Genomic DNA, 27369 nt, shown 5'->3' on the forward strand with positions numbered 1-27369 from the left:
TTAGGTAACCATCACGTACATTGAAGCCTATTTGGTAACATTTCAGTGATCTAGGAAAGGGATAGTTTTTTTTTTTTTTTTTTTGCGGTACACGGGCCTCTCACTTTCGTGCCCCCTCCCGTTGCGGAGCACAGGCTCCGGACGCGCAGGCTCAGCGGCCATGGCTCACGGGCCCAGCCGCTCCGCGGCAGGTGGGATCTTCCCAGACTGGGGCACGAACCCGTGTCCCCTGCATCGGCAGGCGGACTCTCAACCACTGTGCCACCAGGGAAGCTCGGAAAGGGATAGTTTTAATGATCAAAATATTAATTGCAGAATGGTAAGGAATATATTTACATTTTAAATTTTCTTTAGGATATATTTATAACTAAACTTTCAGCAGGCACTTTGCTTTAATAGATATGTAATTTGTGTAGTCACCATTTAATTCGTGATTCTAACGTATTCGACAATGTTATATAAATCACTCCATGATTTACAGCAGTTTAATCTTCTTAGGGATATTTAGCTTATGCTATTTGTTTAGATATTTTTTTCTTCATAGAGTAAGGCGAAGTTTGGCTGAGATGTCACAGATTTTGCATCAGTAGGGTCCATGCAATGGGCTATTGTGTTCTAGCTTTTTAAGCATAGAGATTTGAAAATATGCATCTGGAGGCAAAAATTATGAAAGAAGTTTAATGAAAGGGTTGGGATTTTACTCTACCGCTTCTGAGTTGTGTGTCCTTTAGCAAGTTAGTGTTCTTTTCTAGGCATCTGTTTCCTAATCTGTAAAATGGGGATAATAATAATGCCAGCACCCAGAGTTATTGGGAGGATTAAATGAGATAATGCATGGAAAGAGTTTTTTCTTAAAGTGACTGGCATAGCCAAAGTCATGTGATTAAAAACTTACATTTAGGAGTTCTTTGAGTTTGTGGATGAATACCTTTTTTGTTTAATACTTTTTAATATAAAAATAAAAGATTCTATTTATACCTTTTATGTATAAGCTAATTATCCTGATGTTCTTTATTATAGCCTTTCATTATAATTATTATCTAAATTATCTTTAGTAACATGTTTATCTATGTAAAGCAGTAGGAATATGGGGAAAATGTCTCAACTAATCCAGGACTCTGCAGAGAAAATAAAGTTAGAAATAAGACATGGCCCCATATTTTCAGCACAGGAAGCAAGTGTATGAGCTCATTTAAGTATTGACTTTATAATATTTTAGAAGCTATCAAATAAAGGAACAGCAGTTTGTTTTTTTCTGTATCGAGCTTCTACTTTATTTTTACTGATATCCTTTTAATGTATGCATACACAGCTTGGTTTCTTGTACCTCTTCACAACAGACTGATAAGCACTTGGTGGAATTGTCAAATTACACATTGGTTTATTGTATCCTTCTTTGTCTCTAGGATGATTGAGGAAAGTGGGAACAAGCGGAAGACCATGGCAGAGAAGAGGCAGCTGTTCATAGAAATGCGTGAGTCCTGAGTGCTTCTGGAATCCTGTTTGTATGTGTGGGAATGTTTTTTTTTTTTTTTTCCCCTGATCAAGTCATAGCATTAATCATAAGTTTTATGTTACAAGCTTTAGAAAGGGAAGAATGGGAGTTAAAGAATCGTGCAGTTGGGAGGACACCAAGCCAGAGCATATATTTTAATTGAATTGACTTGAATTGCTTTCTTCAAGGTCATAAATAAAAAGGCAGAAATGTTACCTAAAATATCTGTGAGTTTAAGGCATGCCAGTCAATTTAGACTTCTTGCTGTAACTCCACTGTTACCATGAGATTGCAGGTGGTGATAAGTAATTAACACATTATATTGTGTAAATTACCTTACACTAGTTAAAGATTCTAAGGTAGCGAGGACTAAGTGTTAGGAAACACTTAGAGCTGTAGGAAAAAGTAAAAGCAGGAATGTGTACTTTGGTATATTACTTTACTATATACCCTTTGAAATCTTCTGTTAAAAAATTCTTACATTGATGTATTCTTATTTATTCTCATATATTCCTATATTCTTATATGTTTCTTATATGAAACTCAAACAAAGAAAAAGATGGCCAGGAAGAGTAGGGCAGTTCCCAGTATTTGAAGGATTGTTTTGTTTTGCGATTGCTTGTCTGTGTGACCTTGACCAGTGCATTCACACTTGGTGGACCTCAAATTCCTTAGCCAGGAAATAAGGTTATTAGTTGTACCAATGATTGTGAAACCTTTTAAAAGCACTGTGCTCCTTACAAGGACCTTCAACATGAGTGTCATAAAATTCATTCTGCTTGGCTGAAGCAGGGGGTGGGGGTGGTGGGGGTGGGGTGGGGGGGTGGGGGAAGTAGGAGTCAGCTTGAGTTGGCCCCTGAGGTAGTTGCAGAATTCTAGAATTCTACCTACCACAGAGTGAAAATCAGCAGATCAAGTCTCAGAAGACCCTTCCAACTATCAAGCTATTTTAAGTCTTTAGAGTCTTAGTAATGGGAGGCAGAGTTTGACTCAACTCAGACCTACGTTGTCCTGCCAAGCATAGCCTAGATAACTGTTCGTTAAAGGAGGAAAGGAAATTTTTGGCATTGGTTAGGCAGTCGGTCTGGGTGACCTTTAAGGACTTTTGTAGCTCTGAGTCCCTAACTGCTAGTCATCTAAGCCAGACGGCTTGGAGTCACTTCTCTCCACCTCACCTTTCACCTCCAAGGAAATGGCACAGTGCAGCTGGGTGTTCCCTCAAAAGTGAGTCTTGAATCTGTTCCTCATACCTTGATGGTGTTGAATCCAGGCTCTGCAGTCAGACTGCCTGGGTTTGGATCTAGGCTCCCTCACTTCCTGGCTGTATAACCTTGGGCAAGTTACCTTCTCTCTCTGTGCTACAGTTTCTTCATCCATAAAATGGGAATTGTACCTCCTTAATAGAACTATCATGAAGATTAAATGAGATAATGTGACTAAAGCACTTAGCACATTCCTTTCCCAGATAAGTAGTTATTTAATGTGGCTAGCTGTGTTTTTTTTTTAATTCCTCTTTTTTTTTATTGCGGTAAAATATACATAAATCATATTTATTTTAACCATTTATAAATATGCAGTTCAGTGGCATTAAGCTGTGTTTATTATTAATATTTTTATCCTTGTTACTTTTCTAAACTAAAACAGTCGGTTTCTGATCCTTTCCTTCAGTCTTGGCACTCTCAAATCGGTGATCTCTGATGCTGCCAGATTGAACCCAGATTTCTTCTAGGTTACTTCCTTCTTAAATCCCTTCAGGGCTCGTCATCACGGTCCTGAGAAAGCCCAAGCTCTGCAGTGTGCCAGATGAGGCCCTTTTGGACTCTTTTTCTTGGTTCCCAGTTTCCATCACATGCCTTGTGTGTCATTTCCCAGCAGTTCTGAACTGGCTTTCCCCAAGATAGATCGTGTTTTCCATATTCCTGTGCTGTTGCTTATGGGGTTGCCTTCACCTTCATCTGGCTTGTTGTTCCTGCCTACCCTTCCAGACTCAGCAAAAGGACCATCTTTTCATTTAATTTTTAACACATTTACTGAGAATCTGTTACATTCCGGGCACCATTCTAGGTGCTAGGTTTATAGGGGAGAACAAAACACAGTCCCTGACTTCACTCATACCACTTACATTTTAAAAGGGAAACTGACAAAAATGGAAACCAAATAAATAATAATTCCTCATACTAAGAATTACCTGGGGTGCACTCACATGGGCATGTGAGAGAGCATGACTGGGGTAGATATTTGAAGTAGAAATTGGGTATTCTGCAAAGGATTGGGTTTACAACTTAGTGAATGTTATCACTGACACACTAACTTCATATAAATTACCATTCTCTGTAACAAACTCAAGGATATGAACAGTCTGGGAGATGTTTGGTGGGTATGGCTTCTTGAGCCTCCTCTATTTCTTCACAGGAGGTATTGCATTGGTGGCAGTGGTATCTGCTGTGGGAAGCCCCACTCTCATTTCCAACATCACCCCAAATCTGCGTTATAATTACTTTCTGAGGATGCAGAAATCACCATTTGCCAGCCTTATGACTTGGCCCTATCATCTAGGTATTGGGTTGATTTTAGTATGTCAGTTTTGAATCCAATGATCTTTCTCTACTCTTTCATTAGTCTTAATGGTTAGTTTAGACTTCTGCTTAGGTAGGTAACTACATGTACATCATTTTTTAAAAAGACTTTATTTTTTTAGAGTAGTTTTAGGTTCATAGCCAAATGAAAGAGGAAGAAACAGAGCTATCTCATATATACCCCCTGCCCTGGCACATGCATGGTCTCCCCCACTATTAGCACCCACACCAGAGTGGCACGTCCATTACAACTGATGGACCTACATTGACACATCATAATCACTCAAAGTCTATGGTTTACATTAGGGTTCATTCTTGGTGGTGTACATTCTATGGAACTGCATTATTTTTAAAGAAAGGCCATTTTGACTCTTATTTTTGCAATCCCTATACCTCTTTTTCATGACCTACTGTACTGGTTAGGACCTCAGATATTGTATTTAAGAGTTGGGAAGATAGCAGGCATTCTTGTTTTTGACTTGAATGGGAATGGATGTAATATTTCACTATTAAAATGATATTTGTTGTAGGTTTTGTACCCTTCATCAGGTGAAAGATCTACTTTTTTGTCCTAATTTACCAAGAGTTACTACTGTTATTTTCTTTAAATCACGAATGAGTATAGAATTTTATCAGTTGTTTTCTGCTTCTCTTGAGATGATACAGTGACATATAATGTATTTCTCCTTAACATACACAGTTCTGGGGCCAGCAGTCTTTTTCTTAAAGAGCCAGAAAGTAAATATTTTAGGATTTGCAGGCCATATGATGAGTTCTCTGTCATAGCTACTCAACTCTGCTGTTGTAGCATGAAAGCGGTCATAGGAATTTAATAGTTTAGATAGATAGCTTGTGTTTTTTATCTTGTGTTACCTTTACTGTTGTGCCTTTCAGTAGTATTCTTAAGCCTTTCTATTTTTAGACAGTATGTTTTAATTTCCTATTTTGAACAGTGATGAAATCAGTTTGTTCTTTCTTTGCTTAATATTTTATCTTCTGGACTCTATAAGCACCATGAAAGTAAGAATCACATGTATTTATCATGGTAGCCCCAGCAATTCAATAAATATTTATTAAAGGAGGAGTAGAATAAATTATGTACAAATAATTTGATAGTTTACGATTTTTACATGATGTAACATTACTAAGAAAAACAAAGGGTGATAATCTCTCGACTCTGGTGCTAAAGTAAAAACTTTCTAGATGAGTCTACAAAATACTTGATGCCAGGCCTCCATGCTCAGAGATTCTAGAATTTTGTCACTTTTATTGGTCTTCTCAAGGAACTTTGGCTTTATTGGTCCTCTCTATGTATCTTTGTTTTCTATGTCATTATTTCATGCTATTACGTGGTTTATTATTTTCTTCTTTCTACTTTAGGCAGTTGTATTTTTCTTTTTCTAATGTAGGCCATTTATTTTCAGACTTTTTTCTTTCTTATGTAAGCATTGAAGAATATACTTTTCTGTGATTTTCTATTTTTGTATTACATGTGTTCTGATATATACTATTTTCATTATCAGATCTCTGTGTTTTCTAATTTCTGTTGTAGATTAATGAGAAGTATCCTTTTAAATTCGTAAATGAATGTCTGTTTTAATAATAAAGATATTTAGCTTAATGGGATTATGGGTCAGGGAGTGAGGGATGTTCTAGAATCTTTGTATTTGTTGATATTTATATGTTTTTCTAAATATTCCATGAGTGCTTGAAAATCATGTGTATGATTTCTGTGTTATCTAGATCAAGCTCATTATGTTTTACTAAAATCTTTTTGTCTTTTCTGATTTGACTGCTTGATCTTAATTACTGGAAGATGTTAAAAATCTCTGCTTTGATCATGGATTTAAAATTTCCCCCCTGTAGTTCTGTGTTTTGAAGCTTTTGTTCTTAGATGCATATATATTAAAATGTTCTATCTACCTGGGAAATTGAATCTTTTATTATTATATAGGTAAACTTTTTTTTTCTAGTAATGCTTTTTTGCTTCAAAGTTTGTTTTGTTGTATATTAATATATCTATACCAGCTTTCTTTTTTTTTTTGCAGTACGCCAGCCTCTCACTGTTGTGGCCTCTCCCGTTGCGGAGCACAGGCTCCGGACGCGCAGGCTCAGCGGCCATGGCTCACGGGCCTAGCCGCTCTGCGGCATGTGGGATCTTCCCGGACCGGGGCACGAACCCGTGTCCCCTGCATCGGCAGGCGGACTCTCAACCACTGCGCCACCAGGGAAGCCCACCAGCTTTCTTTTGATTAGCATGCCTAGTACACTAAATATCTTTTTTATTTTAAATTTATTTTTTATTCTGTTAACATCTTTATTGGAGTATAATTGCTTTACAATGGTGTCTTAGTTTCTGCTGTATAACAAAGTAAATCACCTATACGTGTACATATATCCCCATATCTCCTCCCTCTTGCGTCTCCCTCCCACCCTCCCTATCCCATCCCTCTAGGTGGTCACAAAGCACTGAGCTGATCTCCCTGTGCTATGCGGCTGCTTTCCACTAGCTATCGAATTTACATTTGGTAGTATACATATGTCCATGCCACTCTCTCACTTCGTCCCAGCTTACCCTTCCCCCTCCCCCTGTCCTCAAGTCCATTCTCTATGTCTGAGTCTTTATTCCTGTCCTGCCCCGAGGTTCTTCAGAACAATTTTTTAATTTTAGATTCCATATATATGTGTTAGCATACGGTATTTGTTTTTCTTTTTCTGACTTACTTCACTCTGTATGACAGACTCTAGGTCCATCCACCTCACTACAAATAACTCAATTTCGTTTGTTTTTATGGCTGAGTAATATTCCATTGTATATATGTGCCACATCTTCTTTATCCGTTCATCTGTTGATGGACACTTAGGTTGCTTCCATGTCCTGGCTATTGTAAATAGAGCTGCAATGAACATTGTGGTACATGACTCTTTTTGAATTATGGTTTTCTCAGGTTATATGACCAGTAGTGGGATTGCTGGGTTGTATGGTAGTTCTAGTTGTAGTTTTTTAAGGAACCTCCATACTGTTCTCCATAGTGGCTGTATCAATTTACATTCCCACCAACAGTGCAAGAGGGTTCCCTTTTCTCCACACCCTCTCCAGCATTTGTTGTTTGCAGATTTTTCAGTATATATCCATTTATTCTTTAATTTTTTCCCCTGTATCCTTATGTTATATATATATCTCTTGTAAACAGCATAAGTTAGATTATTTTAAAAAATAACCAAAACAACCATTGTGAAAATTTTGGCTTTTTCACTGAAGACTTTATTTTGTTTAACCTTTTTTTTTTTTCGGTACACGGGCCTCTCACTGTTGTGGCCTCTCCCATTGTGAAGCACAGGCTCTGGACACACAGGCTCAGCGGCCATGGCTCATGGGCCCAGCTGCTCCGCGGCATGTGGGATCTTCCCGGACCGGGGCACGAACCCGTGTCCCCTGCATCGGCAGGCGGACTCTCAACCGCTGTGCCACCAGGGAAGCCCTGTTTAACCTTTTTTATGAATACTGATATGTTTCATATTTCTTCCATTTTATTTTGTACTTCAGTTTTGTCCTTTCTCTGTTTTTTTTTTCCCTGCTTTCTTGACTTCTATTAGATGAATTGAGCTTCCCTCCATTCTACTTTTTCCCTCTACTTACTTGTGAGTGGTATGTTCTCTTTCTGTTCTTTTTGTGATTACTTCAGAAATTTTAACATCAATTAAAATGAAGCCCAAATGGATTAAATGTAAGGCCAGAAGCTGTCAAACTCTTAGAGGAAAACATAGGTAGAACACTCTATGACATAAATCACAGCAAGATACTTTTTGACCCACCTCCTAGAGAAATGGAAATAAAAACAAAAATAAACAAATGGGACCTAATGAAACTTCAAAGCTTTTGCATAGCAAAGGAAACCATAAACAAGACCAAAAGACAACCCTCAGAATGGGAGAAAATATTGGCAAATGAAGCAACTGACAAAGGATTAATCTCCAAAATTTACAATTTACATGCAGCTCAATAATAAAAAAACAGACAACCCAATCCAAAAATGGGCAGAAGACCTACATAGACGTTTGTCCAAAGAAGATATACAGACTGCCAACAAACACATGAAAGAATGCTCAGCATCATTAATCATTAGAGAAATGCAAATCAAAACTACAATGAGATATCATCTCACACCAGTCAGAATGGCCATTATCAAAAAATCTAGAAACAATAAATGCTGGAGAGGGTGTGGAGGAAAGGGAACCCTCTTGCACTGCTGGTGGGAATGTGAATTGGTACAGCCACTATGGAGAACAGTATGGAGGTTCCTTAAAAAACTACAAATAGAACTACCATACGACCCAGCAGTCCCACTACTGGGCATGTACCCTGAGAAAACCATAATTCAAAAAGAGTCATGGGGCTTCCCTGGTGGCGCAGTGGTTGAGAGTCCGCCTGCCGACGCGGGGGACACGGGTTTGTGCTACGGTCCGGGTAGATCACACATGCCGCGGAGTGGCTGGGCCCGTGAGCCATGACCGCTGAGCCTGCGCGTCCGGAGCCTGTGCTCCGTAACCGGAGAGGCCACAACAGTGAGAGGCCCGTGTACCGCAAAAAAAAAAAAAAAAAAAAAAAAAAGAGTCATGTACCAAAATGTTCATTGCAGCTCTATTTACAATAACCAGGAGATGGAAACAACCTAAGTGTCCATCATTGGATGAATGGATAAAGAAGATGTGGCACATATATACAATGGAATATTACTCAGCCATAAAAACAAATGAAATTGAGCTATTTGTAATGAAGTGGATAAACCTAGAGTCTGTCATACAGATTGAAGTAAGTCAGAAAGAGAAAGACAAATACCGTATGCTAACACATATATATGGAATTTAAGAAAAGAAAAACGTCATGAAGAACCTAGGAGTAAGACAGGAATAAAGACACAGATCTACTAGAGAATGAACTTGAGGATATGGGGAGGGGGAAGGGTAAGCTGTGACAAAGTGAGAGAGTGGCATGGACATATATACACTACCAAACGTAAAATAGATAGCTAGTGGGAAGCAGCCGCATAGCACAGGGAGATCAGCTCGGTGCTTTGTGACCACCTAGAGGGGTGGGATAGGGAGGGTCGGAGGGAGGGAGACGCAAGAGGGAAGAGATATGGGAACATACGTATATGTATAACTGATACACTTTTTTATAAAGCAGAAACTAACACACCATTGTAAAGCAATTATACTCCAATAAAGATGTAAAAAAAAATGAAGCCCAAATCATATCAATATTTATAACTTTGTTCAACGTAATACAAGAGTATTATTAGAATGTGTTTGAGTACCTCCTTTATGAAATATATGCTCTTTTTTGTATTATCTTTTGAACTCCACAAATTAGACTTTATTTTTATCTTGTGTAATCCATTTTTGTTTTACCCAACCTATTTGGTTATCACTTTCTTTGTTTGCCATTATTTACAAAAATTTAAATCCAGATCTTGGTGGAGCCAGGTACGTGTCACAGCCATTTCCTTTTGAGGGATTTTAAAACTTTTTTCCTAGTTGACCCGCTGAGAGAGTCACCCTTCAGTGATCTTGGTTTTATCTGTACCTTCCTCTCTGCTGGGACCTCTGGCTTCATCTTTGGTCCCTAGGGTTTTTAAGTGTACTGCCAAGAAAAAAATGAGGAAGTCATTCGTGTTCATATTTGTTGCTTATTCAGACTAATATTTTTTTTGAAAAAAAATTGTTTTCCTAATTAGAAGTGCTTGTGAAAGTTTTTAGACAATTCAGACATGTTACTGTACTTACGTTTATTAGATTTATAATCTCTTCCCCCTTTCTCCTTCCTTCCTCCTCATCTCCCCAGTGAGATTCGATCTTCAGCAAAGTACATTTACTTCCTTATCCCTGTCATCAGTCTGCTGAGCACGTCCATCAAATCCTGTGGCTTCCTGGAACACAGTTTGGAGTGCTCTGCCCTACCTGAGGAAAGTTAGAAGCATCAACATGTTTACACAGGAAAAGGAATTGGCTTCCCCACTACTTTTATCATCTCCCTCCATGAGCCTTTCCTTGCTAGTGTCTGCAGTTGTATATCCGTTTGACATAACTTTGTAAGTTTTTGGGGAAAAGCCTTTTTTATATCAGACAACCCAGAACTTCCCAGTTTTCAGTTATTTATTCATTCAATAAATATTTAGGTGCTAGTTTTATTGTGTTCTACTTTGGGACATACAGTAATGAGTAATACAACAGTAAAATGGTCTCTGCCTTCACGGATTTTGTTTTCCTGGAAGTGGGGACAAGGGATGATAGCACAGTAGGAGCCATGATGAGGGACGCAAGGCGGGTTCAGGAAGGAATCTGGGAGGAAGTGATGTCTTGGCTGAGTCAGCCCAATAATGTGGTGAAGGAAGGGCTGGGGCACTATCACTTACCAAGGCCCAGAGGTGACGGGACCCGGTATGTTTGGGTAACTATAGGTAGTCCAGACTGATTGGAGTTGAGTGTGAGGTAAAATGTGAGAGGTGCGTGAGCTAGACCTTTAAGTTGAGTTGGGTAGTCCTATGTTTCCCAAAACTAGCTTGATTATAAGACTCTTTAGGGGCATTGGTTAAGAATGAAGATTCCAGCTTCCTCCCCTGGAGGTTTTGATATAAGCTTCTGATACAAACAGATACAATAAAACCCTTCCATTTGACTCTTTGCTTTCCTTGGGATTTGGTTATACTATAGAACATTCATATCCCATTCTCATGAATAAGGAGAGCCATAAAGTGCGAAGAAGGCTTAATCCTTTCTTATCCTTTCCCTATCTTTCTCCTGTACCTCTTGGGTACTCAGTGTCCCATTGGTTCCCTGTCTGTTCACGAATTTCACTGGGCTTTCTAACTGGGGCCAGAGTTCTGCCTGGATATTTAGTTAGGGCTCTCTGTATCATTTCTTTTCTTTTCTAAAATTTAATTAATTAATTAATTTCTGGTCGTGTTGGGTCCTCATTGCACGCAGGCTTTCTGTAGTTGCTGCAGGCAGGGGCTATTCTTTGTTGTGGTGCACGGGCTTCTGATTGCAGTGGCTTCTCTTGTTGTGGAGCATGGGCTCTAGGTGCGCGCGCTTCAGTAGTTGTGGCACGCGGGCTTTGTTGCTCCGCCGCATGTGGGATCTTCCCAGACCAGGGCTCGAACCTGTGTCCTCTGCATTGGCGGGCGGATTCTTAACCCCTGCATCACCAGGGAAAACCTCTGTAATTTCTGGGTGGGCTTGAAACATTGTCTGACATTAGTATAAAAATGACATTTTATTGTATTTCTTTTAATGAAATATTCTTTTTTTTTTTTTGCCATACGCGGGCCTCTCACTGCTGTGGCCTCTCCCGTTGCGGAGCACAGGCTCCGGACGCACAGGCTCAGTGGCCATGGCTCACGGGCCCAGCCGCTCCGCGGCATGTGGGATCCTCCCGGACCGGGTCATGAACCCGTGTCCCCTGCATTGGCAGGCGGACTCCCAACCACTGTGCCACCAGGGAAGCCCAATGAAATATTCTTGAAATGAATGATAGTGAAGAGTAATCATTTCTAGTTCAGAATTCCCAAAGTGATATTCCAGTCATTTCAGTTTCTTCACTGGGGGCTTTTCTATTTTGTATTTGCCAAACTACCATATTTTCTGATCAGGAAATTAATGTGACATTTACATGGGGGAAGTATTAAAAAAATGAAGGCTATTCTTAGGCTCTGTATGAGGATTCTCCTTACATAAATTAGGGAAGATGGCTGCTTCAGAAGAAGGGAAACATATGGGAAGTTTGGTTGAATGTTGGTACAATAATATTTTAATAAAGTTCTAAGGTTATTAATTATATCTTAACTTTTAGAAATTATGTTTGGATTTGGACTGCTATTAGATTTTTTTAAAATGATGCTCTGGCCAGGACTTCTTAGAATTTCTGAATCCTGTAACATCCCTCTGCTCTCTCTACATTTTCTTCAATACATTTAGAGTGATGTATTTTCACAAGGATCAGACTGGCAAAGGGAAGCAGAGTGATACTTGATTCTTGACTAGTTCCTGAAACTTCAGTGTAGAGATTTCTGGCAAACTGGTCTGAAGCATTTGGAGTTTCCTATTTTCCTAAACTAGTTAGCTTTGGATTTGTGTGATATCTGCTCTATTTCATCTTTTGTGGTGACAAATCTGACTCTGCCCTGGAGAAGGAGTCTGAAAAGAGTGAGTTATACCAGGTGCACTACCTTTTTTCTGTAGTTACTTTTCCACTAGCAAGCATTGCCTAATAAATACCCTGCAAAAAGTCTTATCAGTCAGATTAGTAATGTTTCTGTTTGATCAGATGGGGGTGGAATTTTCCTTTCCTAGCTGTTAACATTCGTTTTATCAGTGTTTCTCATTAAAATATTTCATAGAAATAAATGTTTAGACATTAAAATTACCTGTAGTGATTTAATGACAGGTTATTTATTAAATGTTCTTGGACATGTGTTGGCATTCTTTCTTAAAATTATTGGTTTGGTTTTGAATAATTAATGTTTAATGGTTCCAATTTAAAATATTTAGGCTGAGATAGTAATATAGAAACTAAATGAGTGAAAGAAAATCAGACTGAATAAATTTAACAAAAGAAGTGTAAAACTTATACTCTGAAAACTACAAAACACTGTTGAAAGAAATTAAGGAAGACTAAATAAATGGAAAGATATCCTGTATTAAAGGATCAGAAGATTTATCATTAAGATGTCACTATTCCTTAAATTGATCCACAAACTCATTGCAGTCCTCATAAAAAGACTGGCTTTTTTGAAGAAATGGATGGGCTGATCCTAAAATTCATATGGAAATTCGACCCAGAGTAGCCAAAACAGTCTCAAAAGAGAACAAAGTTGGAAGACTCACACTTCCGAATTTGAGAACTACAAAGGCACAATGATCCAGATTGTGTGGTACTGGCATAAGAATAGACATATAATCAGTGGGATAGAATTGAAAGTTAAAAATTAAACCCATACATCTGTGGTCACTTGATTTTTCACAAGGATACCAAGACCATTTAATGAAGAAAGAATAGTATTTTGAACAAATGGTGCTGGGACAAGTGGGTATCCATATGCAAAAGAATGAATTTGAACCTCTGCCTCATACCGCATAATAAATTAACTAAAAATATAGCCCTAAATGTAAGATCTAAAACTGTAAAACTTTTAGAAGGACACATAGGTATAAATCTTCATGAACTTAGATTAGGCAAAGCCTTCTCAGGTATGACATCAAAAGCACAAGTGACAAAATAACAGACAGATATATTGGATTTATCAAAATTAAAACCTTTTGTGCCCCATTAGATACGACCAAGAAAGTGAAATGACTACTCAGAGAATGGGAAAAAAAATTTGCAAATCATATATTTCATAAGGGACTTGTATCTACAACATATAAAGTACTTATAACTCAATAAAAAAATGGGCAAAGTGACTCATGGGGGAACAGGTTTCTTTTTGGAGATAATGAAAAACTGACTGTGGTGATGGTTGCACAACTAAGTTGAATACTTTAATGGATGAATTATATTTCAAAAAACCTGTTATATTAAAAAAAGAAAATAGGACTATAACGTGTATGTATAGAAGGGTAGAAATTTTGTGAGAACCAGGTGATGGAGGAAATAATTTTAATTGTGACATCAAGGTAAGGGTTGATTGAAGTGAGATTAAGAGAAATCTTTGCTTCACTTTTTGGTCAATAAATATTACTTTCACCAAAAACCTGGAAAAATCCTTCCTTTTTTTTTCTATGAGCAGAAATGAAAGATGACTGTAGATATTGGTATAAGATAATTTGTGCTGGTTCACTTTGCCTTTTTTGAATCAAAAGTTGCTGCCAGATCTTACAAAGGCAGCATAGGTGAAATAAAAAAACTCACGCTGGAGGCCAGAGTTCCCTAAAGTGGCCTTAAAATTCAAGACAGCAATTCCCCCCCCACCCCGGTACGCGGGCCTCTCACTGTTGTGGCCTCTCCTGTTGCAGAGCACAGGCTCTGGATGCGCAGGCTCAGCGGCCATGGCTCACGGGCCCAGCTGCTCCGCGGCATGTGGGATCTTCCTGGACCGGGGCACGAACCCATGTCCTCTGCTTCGGCTCTCAACCACTGCGCCACCGAGGAAGCCCTACAGCAAATTTTGAAATGAAAACAAAGTTTGATTTATAGATTCATATAATTTAGGCTTTGTTCTAGTTACTGTGGCTATATATTACCTATCCCCAAACAGTCATTTATTTTGTTTATACCTTTTTTGGGTCTAAAATTAGAACAGCGTCCAGTGCTTATGTCTTGACTTTCCTGCATGATGTCTCAGGCCTCCATTGGAAGACTCAGAGACTCAGGGCTGGATCATTTGTTGCCTTGCTCACTTACATGTTTGGTAATTGCTATTGACTTTCAGCTGATGGACTCAGTTTCTCTGGGTATCGGTGTCTCTGTGTGGTTTCTCCATATCAGCTAGTTTGGGCTTCTTCACAACAATGGTGTCCAGGTTCCTAGGGCAAGCATCCTGAGAGAGTGAGAGCACAGACAAGCTGTCCCACATTTTATCGCCCACCTTCAGAAGTCAGGCAGTGTTCCTCTGCCACATTCTATTCATTGAGGCAGTCACAGTGTCCTCAGGTGCAGGTGGAGGGAAATAATCTTTAGTTCTTGATGGGGAGGGGCAGCATACTAGAGGCACATAAAAATACTGGTCTGGAAATACTGTTGTGTCCCTTTTTTGAAAAACACAGGCTGCCACAGACCTGGAAGGGGAACTTAGAGATCAGCTGGTCCAGTTCCCCCTTTTATAGATGAGGACACTGAGGCTGAGAAGAAGGAATGTAACATGGCCACGGTCATGGCCTATGGTTGGTGGTCAGACTGGGGCTGGAATTTAGCTTTCCTGACTCTGGGCTAGGGTCTTCCCTACTATACCACTTTTTTTCATTTTGCGGAATACATAGTTCATTCACTCAAGTCATGAGTGGTCCTCCCCTCAGAGTTTTCTTAGGGTAGCAGATAGGATGATATAGGCAAAACTGCTGACATCGTGCTTGGCATGGAGTGGGCACGCAGAAAGCATTTTTAACCCTTCTTCCCCACTTTGTGTTTTATCCAAAGAGGGCCTTGTTGACATGTTGTGTATAGACTGTGCCAACACAATGGAATAGAGTCACTTCCCCAGCATGTGGAAATTAAATGGTAAATCTAATTGAAGATTTTTTATTTGCTCCTTTTCAGGTGCTCAGAATTTTGATGTCATACGACTATCAACTTACAGAACAGCTTGCAAATTGCGATTTGTGCAAAAACGATGCAACCGTAAGTCATTTCTACTCATTTCTATGATAGCTGGATAGAGCTCTTGATAATATAGAAGATTTTAATGTGTTTTAGTCATATTGTAATGTTAATTGAATTATTTTGTCTTAAGTGTTTATCAGAATATAAGCTTTGTAATGGAAAGAGCTTGTTAATTTATTCTGGGTGTCCCTCAAAATATTTAAGAAACTCAATAAGGTAACTAGTTTTGAGATTAATTAATTCTTTATTTTTTAAAAAACGATTTATTTATTTATGTCTGTGTTGGGTCTTTGTTGCTGTGCGCGGGCTTTCTCTAGTTGCGGTGAGTGGGGACTCCTCTTCCTTGCGGTGCGCGGGCTTCTCATGGCGGTGGCCTCTCTTATTGTGGAGCATGGACTCTAGGCACACGGGCTTCACTAGTTGTGGCATTCGGGCTCAGTAGTTGTAGCTTGCAAACTCTAGAGTGCAGGCTTAGTAGTTGTGGCACACGGGCTTAGTTGCTCCGCGGCATGTGGGATCTTCCCGGACCAGGGCTTGAACCCGTGTCCCCTGCATTGGCAGGCGGATTCTTAACCACTGCGCCACCAGGGAAGTCCCAAGATTAATTAATTCTTTAAATGGGAGAATTGATTTCTCCTTGTCACTGTTTTTAATACAAAGTTTTATGTAAAGTTAATACAGTTTATCAGCTTCTGGAGAGAAAGAAAAACTAATAATTTGGTAAATGCATAATGAAAGTTAACTTTCTTGTTTAAACTTAATATAACACAAATCAGCCTTTTCTATAAGCAGTTGCTTCCACAATTGCTACTTATAAAATACGTAAATTAAAATATTTGTAAAATGCATATAAAATCTTTCTTAATTTGTGTGCAGATGGACTAACTTAGAATTATTGTACTTTTCTCAGATGTGTGTGTGTGTGTGTGTGTGTGTGTGTGTGTGTGTATTAATGAAAAACTGTTTTGTGTAATGGAAAGAACATTAGCCTTAGAATGGGAAAACCTGTTTTACTCCAGGTTTTGTTTGTCATTTATTATAAACCCGTGACCTTGGACAAGTCACTTTATATTTAAATACTTCTACACTACTTTAAGTCCTACTCAAAAATCCTAGCTTAAAATTCTCTCCAAAGAGTTTACCATACCATCCTAGACTGAAGTCCTGTTTCTTGTCTGGTTTCCCAAAGCATTGTTTTCAAATTATGGGTTGTGACCTGTTAATGGTTCCTGAAACTGTTTTGGTGAGCTGTAGCCAGAATTTAAAGCATGTAATGGAGAAAAAAAAAGAGAAAGAAAAAAAAGTCAGAACGTAGCTTATGTGGTAAAGTATTTTGTGAAACGTGTTTTTTATATATCTAGAGGCGTGTGTGTGTGTTGATTTAAATATATTTGCATGTTGTTGTCAAAAAGTTTGAAAACCGCTGTCCTACAGGAACTACCATTTTTATACTTCTTCCCATAATTATTCTTGGAACACAATAGTCTATGTGTGGGCTGAGCCAGGCTAGTGGCATTAGTAATATAAAGTAAAAAATGCATTGTTCTAGCAGTTTTATTTTGTCACATATGATTCTTCAGCCCACCTGAAATTTTTTTTACTCCAGATTATAAGTAGGAGTCACATTTCATTTTTTCCATATATATGTTCAGTTGACCCTACACTATTTATTGAAAAGACCATCCTTTTTCTTCATTACTAAAAAAATCTTTTTCTCATATTCATTAGGAGAAATGTACAAGAATGTTCATAGCTGTGTCCATATGTGAGAGGATCTGCTTTTGGACTTTTTGTGTTCCATTGGTCTGTTTGTCTATCCTTATACCAATAATCACTGTTAGAGCTTTATAGTATGTTCTGGGTACTTTTGTTCTATTTTACTTTTTAAGATTGTCTGAGACATTCTTGGCCTTTTTACATTTATTTTCACACAAATTTTAGAATTTGCTTGTTAATTTCTACTAAAAATGAACAAAAACAAAGATTTGTGCTGGGATTTCTTTCCTTCATTTTTTTTTTAAAAGTATAATTTACGTATAATAAAATTCATCCTTTTAATGTATAGTCCTGTGGGATTTTGTTGGGACTACACTGAATCTGTAGATCAAGTTGGGGAGAATGGATGTATTTCCATGTTGAGATTTCATTTCTGTGAACCTGATATATCCCTCCATTTATTTAGGTCTTTAAGTTTTGCTAATTTATATATTTTTTGGTAGAGATGTTGCACATCCTTTATTGGATTTATTCCTGAGTCCTGGTATATATTTAGAAATACAGTGACTTTCATATCTTGATTTGTACCTAGCAGTCATTCTAGACTCAAATATTAATTTTAGTGATATACATGCAGAATCTTTATGATTTTCAATGTGTGTAATTTTGTCATTTCTGAATAATGACAGTTACTTTTATTTCCAGTACTTGTACTGATAATTACTGCATATTTATATAGGTTAGGATTTGAAATATGATAGGAATGATGACAGTGGGCATTTCTTATCTTGTTCCCAATATCAGAGGAATGGCTTTCAACATTTTACTATTAAGTAATTTGCTGCAGATTTTTGTAGATATCCTTAATCAGATTAAGGAAATTTCCAAGTAGTGTGTTTATTCATTTCTAAAGTTTATTTTAAAAGTTTTCTTTTTGATAATGATTTCTGACAATTTCATTTTGATCATAGAGCATGGCTTATATGATTTTAATCCTTTAAAATTTATTGGGATTAGTTTTATGACTCAGGATAAGGTCAGTTTTTTTACATGTTCTTTGTGTTATTGAAAATAAAGCGTATTTTCTAATCACTGGGGGCAGGACTTCATATAGTGTCCATTATGCCTGCCTTGTTAGTTGTAAGTTTGTCTATGACTGCACTTATTTTTTTTGTATGTTTGCTCTGTCACTTGCTGAGAGAGGTGTGTTAATATCTCCCACAAAGCCTGTGAATTTGTCTCTTTGAGGTTCTGTTACATTTTCATTGTGTATTTTTGAAGCTACAAAGGGGAAGCAAAACTTTACCTCTACCCTCTCAGGGTCTCCAGTGGAGCCTGAGAATTAAATTGACATAAGACAGATTAACAGGAGAAAAGCATATGGATTTTTACATGTACATGGGAGCCCCCATAGGAAAATGAAAACCCAAAGGAGTGAGTGGGCCTAAGTGCTTATATACTAAGTTGAACAAAGAGTGGCAGTTGTGGAAAAATAACTAAAATATGTCAGGAGACTAAAGATAAGAGCTATTTTAACGAAGTCTGCAGATTTCACTCAGACTCAATTCACTGTCTCTGGTGATGAGGATGTTTCTTTCCTCTTGGAACAGGGAGGGCATTTTTCACATGGGACTTTTACTTCCTGCTTTTGGGAAGAAAAGGGGAGGTCAGAGTGTCCTTCTTGGCATCTGCTGTTTTTCAGGCGTCTTTAGCTCAAACTACTCCGTATGCCAAAGTGGCATATCTTGGGGTGACATATTCTGCCACCCTTCACTATTCTATTAAATATAAGTAAATGTAAAGTTCTTATATCTTTCTGCTGAATTAAAACTTTTGAATTGTTGAGAAAGTTACAAAATAAACACAAAGTTTGTGTTGACAAAATAAACACAAAGTTTATTTTCTTTGTGTTCCAGTCCATCTTGTTGATATCTGGAACATGATTGAAGCCTTCCGAGACAATGGCCTTAATACACTGGACCATACCACTGAGATCAGTGTGTCTCGCCTCGAGACCGTCATCTCATCCATCTACTACCAGCTGAACAAGCGCCTTCCTTCTACTCACCAAATCAGTGTGGAACAGTCCATCAGCCTCCTCCTCAACTTTATGATTGCTGCATATGACAGGCTAGTACCTGCCCTGCTTAATCCATTTTAAGAATGTTTCTCTTCTAATCATCCTTCTTCTGTACTGCCTTGCCAAGGGTTGTCAACTTAGAATCACAGTTAAAAGGGAAATGAATTAGTACAAGTCCCTTCTAAAGACTGATTAAATGCCAGAGTGACTTACTGTCTTGGGGCATGTCACATATTAACCTCTGTAACATTAGGGAGATTCACAACACTTGAGACATGATTGTTTGGTAAAATTGTCGGTACCTTAATATAGCTGTTCTCTATCCAGTGAAATATAGCTAAGTGGTACATTTGATTATGAGGCTTTCTATTTGACTTTAAAACTAACTTTTCTTTACTATGTAATAGCAATTGCCTTTGGACTGTAGTACCTTGTTTTCTCTTTATTTATGTTTAGGATTCTATTTTAATTCTTTTCAATGTAGAACATTGTGTTCTAAACCTTAAAACAATAGGAGAAAACTAAATGTCCTCCAAATTAAAACAGAAATGAGTTGTTATATTTGTATGTATGGAGAATTAAGTTGGTATGATAAAAAATAAAAACGAAATCATAAATGATGGAAGCACAGAGGTTAATATTTATTTTCCGGGAACCAGGAGTTCAGGTGTCTGATCCCTGCTGTACTATCAGCGGTGTGATTTGGATGGGTTAATTCTCTCTGCTTCATTTTTCTCTCTGTAGGAAAATGAGTTCATATATTTGTAGAATGCTATTAGTTATACTTCATAATATTGAGGGTTCTGTGAATTAATGGTAAAACCATACAAATGTCAAGGCCAAGTCACAACATAGGCACTCACTAAATTCACTTTTTTAAAACAATTAATTAATTAATTAATTTTTGGCTGTGTTGGGTCTTCGTTTCTGTGTGAGGGCTTTCTCTAGTTGTGGCGAGCGGGGGCCACTCTTCATCGCGGTGCACAGGCCTCTCACTGTCACGGCCTCTCGTTGCGGAGCACAGGCTCCAGACGCGCAGGCTCAGTAGTTGTGGCTCACGGGCCCAGTTGCTCCGCGGCATGTGGGATCTTCCCAGACCAGGGCTCGAACCCGTGTCCCCTGCATTGGCAGGCAGATTCTCAACCACTGCGCCACCAGGGAAGCCCCCACATTTTTATAAGATGTTATCAAATTAGATATTCCATCCATTAATAAAAAATTATTTAAAGAAATTTGAATTTTTAAAACATGAGTGTGCATGTAGCATATGTCCCAGAATTCTAATGCCATTTTTTTTAGCAGTTAATCTGGTAGGTTAAGTTTATACTGTCCAAGGAATGACTCTTCTGATCTAAAAACCTTAGTAAAAAACATTATTCTGTGGTGAGTAAGCAGCACCTTATTGTGACACTGACTCACTGAGTAAGTCACTTCAGGGCCACACAACACAAATTAATTGAAGAAACTTTTTAAAGTCAGAAATAAAAGTCGTCTTAGAGCTAAAAATGATAAAGCAGAGATTATGAACTTTGACTCCATAATTATATCAAATAAGTACTATGGCTAAAGAAGGGAGGAGAAGAGAGAGTGAAGAGATAGCAAAAGGGAGAATGGGAAGACCAAAGGTAAGGGCAGAAGGTACAGAGGTGTCCTGGGACACAGTGGGAGAAAGCTGGACACAGGCAGAAAGAGACAAAGGAAAAGAAAAAAGAGACAGTAAATCAGCAGGAGGGCGCACTGAAGAGAACTAGGAAAGCAAAAAGAGATGAATGAGCTAAGAGTAAAGAATATAGTATGGCAGGGGTGAGTTTGGTAATTCTCAAGTCATATCCTGTTTAAAATGTTGACCGTGGGCATCAGAATAAATCATCACCTCTTTACTGACCTTGAACTCTTCATATGATAAGAGCTTATTTAGTTAGCTCTCCGGAAATTTGAAATTGGCTTTCATGTACTGGAAAAAAGAAAGGATCTGGTTATCAGAATTTTATTTTTGAAAATCAGGGCATTTTGTCGTTAAATACTTCCAAAGGTAGTAGTCTCTTTAATAGATGGGCCACTTTGTTATTTAGGCTGGAGAGTCCCTTTGGTATGTAGAATTCCTATTTTTTTTTTTTTTTTTTTTTTTTTGCGGTACGCGGGCCTCTCACTGTTGTGGCCTCTCCCGTTGCGAAGCACAGGCTCCGGACGCGCAGGCTCAGCGGCCATGGCTCACGGGCCTAGCCATGCCGCGGCATGTGGGACCTTCCCGGACCGGGGCACGAACCCGTGTCCCCTGCATCGGCAGGCGGACTCTCAACCACTGCACCACCAGGGAAGCCCGAATTCCTATTATTTTAACTGATCTTTTCAAGCTTTTGTATTTCATAATTTCTCAAAGTTAAAATTTGAATACAGCAATTAACTTAATTATTAAATTCCCTCACCTCCAAATTCATAGTCAAATTTTTGGTTAGGTTGTTTCTGATTATTATAATAGATTGTGAGACCCTAAAACAATCATCAGGAACAAATAGGATCTAAGACTTTCTCCCTTAAGCATGTATTTTCTTAGGAATTAATTTTTTTAATACTTAGATTTAAAATATTTCACACTGGACAATTAAAAACATTGAAAAGTATGAAGAATGATACTATAAACATCTGTGTGTAGACTTTAAGCTATGAGGAATAGCCAAAACATTCTGTTAGCCTCAGTTTTTTCCTGTTTCAGGTCCTCAGTACCACAGTTACAGTATCATAGGTACATGGTCTGGTCCGAAGGTACAACAGGTGATGCTCTAACCAACATTTTTTTCTTCTTTTTTTTGTTTTTGATAACAAGGATATCCAAATTCCCAGTGTGAGGGATAGGAAACCTTCCTTCCTCTTCTTCAGTTGAGCTGATTTAGTGATTTAGAGCTTGGGATTTATAAACCTCCTTTCTGTTTCCAACCTCGGTGTTAGTTCCACATCTTCAACTATAAGCAATAGAAAGCCTACTCAGATGGGCTTTCACAGTAACTGGAGCAATAGGCTCACATAACAGAGGAGCCAGAGACAGGACTGTGGTTGAATCAGGGCCCTGGCTGCATTTCTTCTTTTTTTTAAAAATATTTATTTATTTGGCTGCGCCGGGTCTTTAGTTGTGGCATGGGGGATCTTTTAGCTGCGGCATGCGAGATCTTAAGTTGTGGCATGCAAACTCTTAGTTGTGGCGTGTGGGATCTAGTCCCCTGACCAGGAATCGAACCTGGGCCCGCTGCATTGGAAGCGTGGAGTCTTAGCCACTGGGCCACCAGGGAAATCCCTGTGTGTCTTTATAGTGGTCTTGGCTTTGACCTTCTTTTCTATTAGTTTCATCCTTATGCTGACTTCAAAAAATGCCTGCTACAGCTACTAAATGCTTCCTGTCAAGTCTAGGTGGGGGAGAGAGCCAGTTTTCTTTCAACACTGAACAAAAGTACCTGAGCCTCCACCAGGTATGTGCGTTTGGGCCATGTATGTGTAAGTGGTAGGCTTTTTAGCTGAAACAAAGGATTTGTGCCTTTGGGGCAGAGGATAGTTAAATTCTCACCCTCACCCTGTGTTGCCTCATCATGGGGATGCTTGGACTAGATATGAAGGTGATGACCACAATGTTCACTACTGAACTCCTTGAAGTGCATTATAAACTTGTGGTTCTCTTTCTTGTTAAATAGTCCTACTCCCCATCCAGTTCCTTAAACCTGAGAGTCATTATAACTTCCTTCTCTGTCAGCTCCCACATCCAGTCAGTTACCAAGTTCTTTCATTTCTACCTCTTGAATATCCTTCAGGTCTATGTACTTCTCTCCATCCCTACTGCTACCATCCCAGACCACCAGCATCATTTTTCGCCTGGATTACTGCTATAGCTTCTAAGTGATTTTTTTTTATATACTCTTTTTTCCCTCAAACATTCTTAGAAATAATAAACATCCACCAACCCACTATCTGACCCAGGAACTTGAACATTGACAATAATTTACATTTATCTCCTAACCCATCCCACTGAACTTCACTTAACTAAGGCAAACCCTATTCTGATTTTGTATTATCATTTCCTTGCGTCTTAAAAACCATTTTTGTTCACATGTATGGACATAAAGAAAGTGTTGTTTAATTTTAAATATTTTAAAAAGAGTGCCATACTAATGTACTATTATCTGATTTATTTTTTTCAGCCAGTAACATATTTTAAAGATTCATTCATGTTGCATTTATCTATAGTTCAGTTATTTTAACTGTTATATAACATTCTGTTGTGTTTCTATACCATTCTGGTGTTTTCCAGATTTTTGCTCTAAGAAACAACTCTGCTTGGAATATTCTTATTTGTGTCCAAGTGTTTCTCTTGGTTCTAAACTGAGGAATAGAATTGCTGAGCTGTGGGGTATATGAAAGCTCAGCTTCACTCTGAACTGATATTTAGAAAGTATAAAATTAATTTTCCAAATTGTACCCATACATAAGAGATCCTTTTGATTCACATTCTGTAAGCCTTAGAATTCTTGGACTTCTTAGTTTTTGCTAACTGACATCTCATTGTTATCTTGATTTGCATTTTCTTGATTACTGAGCATGTTCATATGTTTCTTGGCCATATTTATTACTTCTGTGAAATGCCTCTTTGTGTCTTTTGCCCATTATTCTAGTGTGTTTTTTTTCTTTTTATATTGATTTGTAAGAGTTCTTCCTATAATTTAGATAACAATCCTTTCTTGATTATGTGTGTTGCACATATATTCTCCCAATTTATAGCTTGATTTTTTTTTTACTTAAGATGTCTTCTTCGTAAAATGTTTTTTAAAGAAAAATGTCAAACATATACAAACATCGAAAGAATATTATAGTAACAGTGTGCCCGTAACACAGTTTCCATAATTACCAGTACATGGCCAGTCTTATTTCATCTATATCCCCAGGCTCTCCGCCTCCCTTCTCCCCACTTTCTTGACTTATTTCAAGGCAGATCTCATATGTCGTTACCATTTCATATGTAAATATTCCAGTGCATACATATCTCTAAAAGATGGGATGCCTTAAAAAAATTACCATAATGCCCTTATCTCACCTGAAAATTAATATAAATATTCATTAATATGTTAAAATATCCATTTCACTAATTCTCTTACAAATTTTTATTTTTATGTTGTTCAATTTGAGACTCAAATAAGGTCCATGTATTGCATTTGATTTTTTAAAAATTAATTAATTTATTATTATTTTTTAACACCTTTATTGGAGTATAATTGCTCTACAATAGTGTGTTAGTTTCTGCTTTATAACAGTGAATCAGCCATACATTTACATATATCCCCATATCTCCTCCCTCTTGCGTCTCCCTCCCACTCTCCCCATCCCACCCATCAAGGCGGTCACAAAGCACCGAGCTGATCTCCCTGTGCTATGCGGCTGCTTCCCACTGGCTATCTGTTTTACATTTGGTAGTGTATATCTGTCAATGCTACTCTCTCACTTCGTCCCAGCTTACCCTTCCCCCTCCCCATATCCTCAAGTCCATTCTCTATGTCTGAGTCTTTATTCCTGTCCTGCCCCTAGGTTCATCAGAACCACTTTTTAATTTTTTTAGTTTCCACGTATATGTGTTACCATAAGGTATTAGTTTTTCTCTTTCTGACTTACCTCACTCTGTATGACAGACTAGGTCCATCCACCTCACTACAAATAGCTCAATTTTGTTTGTTTTTATGGCTGAGTAATATTCCATTGTATATATGTGCCACATCTTCTTTATCCATTCATCTGTTGACGGACACTTAGGTTGCTTCCATGTTCTGGCTATTGTAAATAGAGCAGCAATGAACATTGTGGTACATGACTCTTTTTGAATTATGGTTTTCTCAGGGTATATGCCCAGTAGTGGGATTGCTGGGTCGTATGGTAGTTCTATTTTTAGTTTTTTGAGGAAGCTCCATACTGTTCCCCATAGTGGCTGTATCAATTTACATTCCCACCAACAGTGCAAGAGGGTTCCCTATTCTCCACACCCTCTCCAGCATTGATTGTTTGTAGATATTTTGATGATGGCCATTCTGACTGGTGTGAGGTGTTACCTCATTGTAGTTTTGATTTCCATTCTCTAATGATTAGTGATGTTGAGCATCCTTTCACGTGTTTGCTGGCAATCTGTATATCTTCTTTGGAGAAATGTCTATTTAGGTTTATTGCCTATTTTTGGATTGGGTTGTCTGTTTTTTTGATATTGAGCTGCATGAGCTGATTGTAAATTTTGGAGATTAATCCTTCGTTAGTTGCCTTCGTTTGCAAATATTTTCTCCCATTCTGAGGGTTGTCTTTTGGTCTTGTTTATGGTTTCCTTTGCTGTGCAAAAGCTTTGAAGTTTCATTAGGTCCCATTTGTTTATTTTTGTTTTTATTTCCATTTCTCTAGGACGTGGGTCAAAAAGGATCTTGCTGTGATTTATGTCATAGAGTGTTCTGCCTATGTTTTCCTCAAAGAGTTTGATAGTGTCTAGCCTTACATTTAGGTCTTTAATCATTTTGAGTTTATTTTTGTGTATGGTGTTAGGGAGTGCTCTAATTTCATTCTTTTACATGTAGCTGTCCAGTTTTCCCAGCACGACTTACTGAAGAGGCTGTCTTTTCTCCATTGTATATTCTTGCCTCCTTTATCAAAAATGAGGTGACCACATATGCGTGGGATTATCTCTGGGCTTTCTATCCTGTTCATTGATCTATATTTCTGTTTTTGTCCCAGTACCATACTGTCTTGATTACTGTAGCTTTGTAGTATAGTCTGAAGTCTGGGAGCCTGATTCCTCCAGCTCTATCTTTCTCCAGATTGATTTGGCTATTTGGGGTCTTTTGTATTTCCATACAAATTGTGAAATTTTTTGTTCTGGTTCTGTGAAAAATGCCATTGGTAGTTTGATAGGGATTGCACTGAATCTGTAGATTGCTTTGGAAAGTATACTCATTTTCACAGTGTTAACTCTTCTAATCCAAGAACATGGTTTATCTCTCCATCTGTTTGTATCATCTTTAATTTCTTTCATCAGTGTCATAGTTTTCTGCCTACAGATCTTTTGTCTCCTTTGGTAGGTTTACTCCTAGGTATTTTATTCTTTATGTTGCAATGGAAATGGGAGTGTTTCCTTAATTTCTCTTTCAGATTTTTCATCATTAGTTTATAGGAATGCAAGAGATTTCTGTGCATTAATTGTGTATCCTGCTACTCTACCAAGTTCATTGATTAGCTCTAGTAGTTTTCTGGTAGCATCTTTAGTATTCTCTACATATAGTATCATGTCCTTTGCAAACAGTGACAGTTTTACTTCTTCTTTTCCGATTTGGATTCCTTTTATTTCTTTTCCTTCTCTGATTGCTGTGACTAAAACGTCCAAAACTCTGTTGAATAATAGTGGCAAGACTGGACAACCTTGTCTTGTTCCTGATCTTAGAGTGAATGGCTTCAGTTTTTGACCATTGAGAACGATATTGGCTGTGGGTTTGTCATATGTTGCCTTTATTATGTTGAGGTAAGTTCCCTCTATGCCTACTTTCTGGAGGGTTTTTATCATAAATGGGTGTTGAATTTTGTCAAAAGCTTTTTCTGCATTTATGGAGATGATCATATGGTTTTAATCCTTCAATTTGTTAATATGGTGTATCACATTGATCGATATACATATGTTGGAGAATCCTTGCATTCCTGGGATAAACCCCACTTGATCATAGTGTATGATCCTTTTAATGTGCTGTTGGATTCTGTTTGCTAGTATTTTGTTGAGGATTTTTGCATCTATGTTCGTCAGAGATATTAGCCTGTAGTTTTCTTTTTTTGTGACCTCTTTGTCTGGTTTTGGTATCAGAGTGATGGTGACCTTGTAGAATGAGTTTGGGAGTGTTCCTCCCTCTGCTATATTTTGGAAGAGTTTGAGGAAGGTAAGTGTTAGCTCACCTCTTAATGTTTGATAGAATTCACCTGTGAAGCCATCTGGTCCTGGACTTTGGTTTGTTGGAAGATTTTTAATCACAGTTTCAATTTCAGTGCTTGTGATTGGTCTGTTTATATTTTCTGTTTCTTCCTGGTTCAGTCTTGGAAGGTTGTGCTTTTCTAAGAATTTGTCTGTTTCTTCCAGGTTGTCCATTTTATTGGCATATAGTTGCTTGTAGTAATCTCTCATGATCCTTTGTATTTC

The 27369-nt window shown here is 38.0% G+C and overlaps 1 protein-coding gene across 1 annotated transcript in view; it reads left to right on the forward strand.

Moving 5' to 3' along the window:
- Nucleotides 1–1407: 1407 nt before the first annotated feature.
- DTNB (dystrobrevin beta) overlaps nucleotides 1408–27369 on the forward strand; it is a 221397-nt gene continuing 195435 nt past the window's right edge. The window contains exons 1-3 of the mRNA XM_065890926.1: nucleotides 1408–1474; nucleotides 15326–15406; nucleotides 19021–19234. Coding sequence (XP_065746998.1) covers nucleotides 1408–1474; nucleotides 15326–15406; nucleotides 19021–19234 — 362 coding nt within the window. The remainder of the gene's footprint in view (nucleotides 1475–15325; nucleotides 15407–19020; nucleotides 19235–27369) is intronic.

Source organism: Phocoena phocoena, chromosome 14 (assembly GCF_963924675.1).
Source record: "Phocoena phocoena chromosome 14, mPhoPho1.1, whole genome shotgun sequence".
Lineage (NCBI taxonomy): Eukaryota > Metazoa > Chordata > Mammalia > Artiodactyla > Phocoenidae > Phocoena > Phocoena phocoena.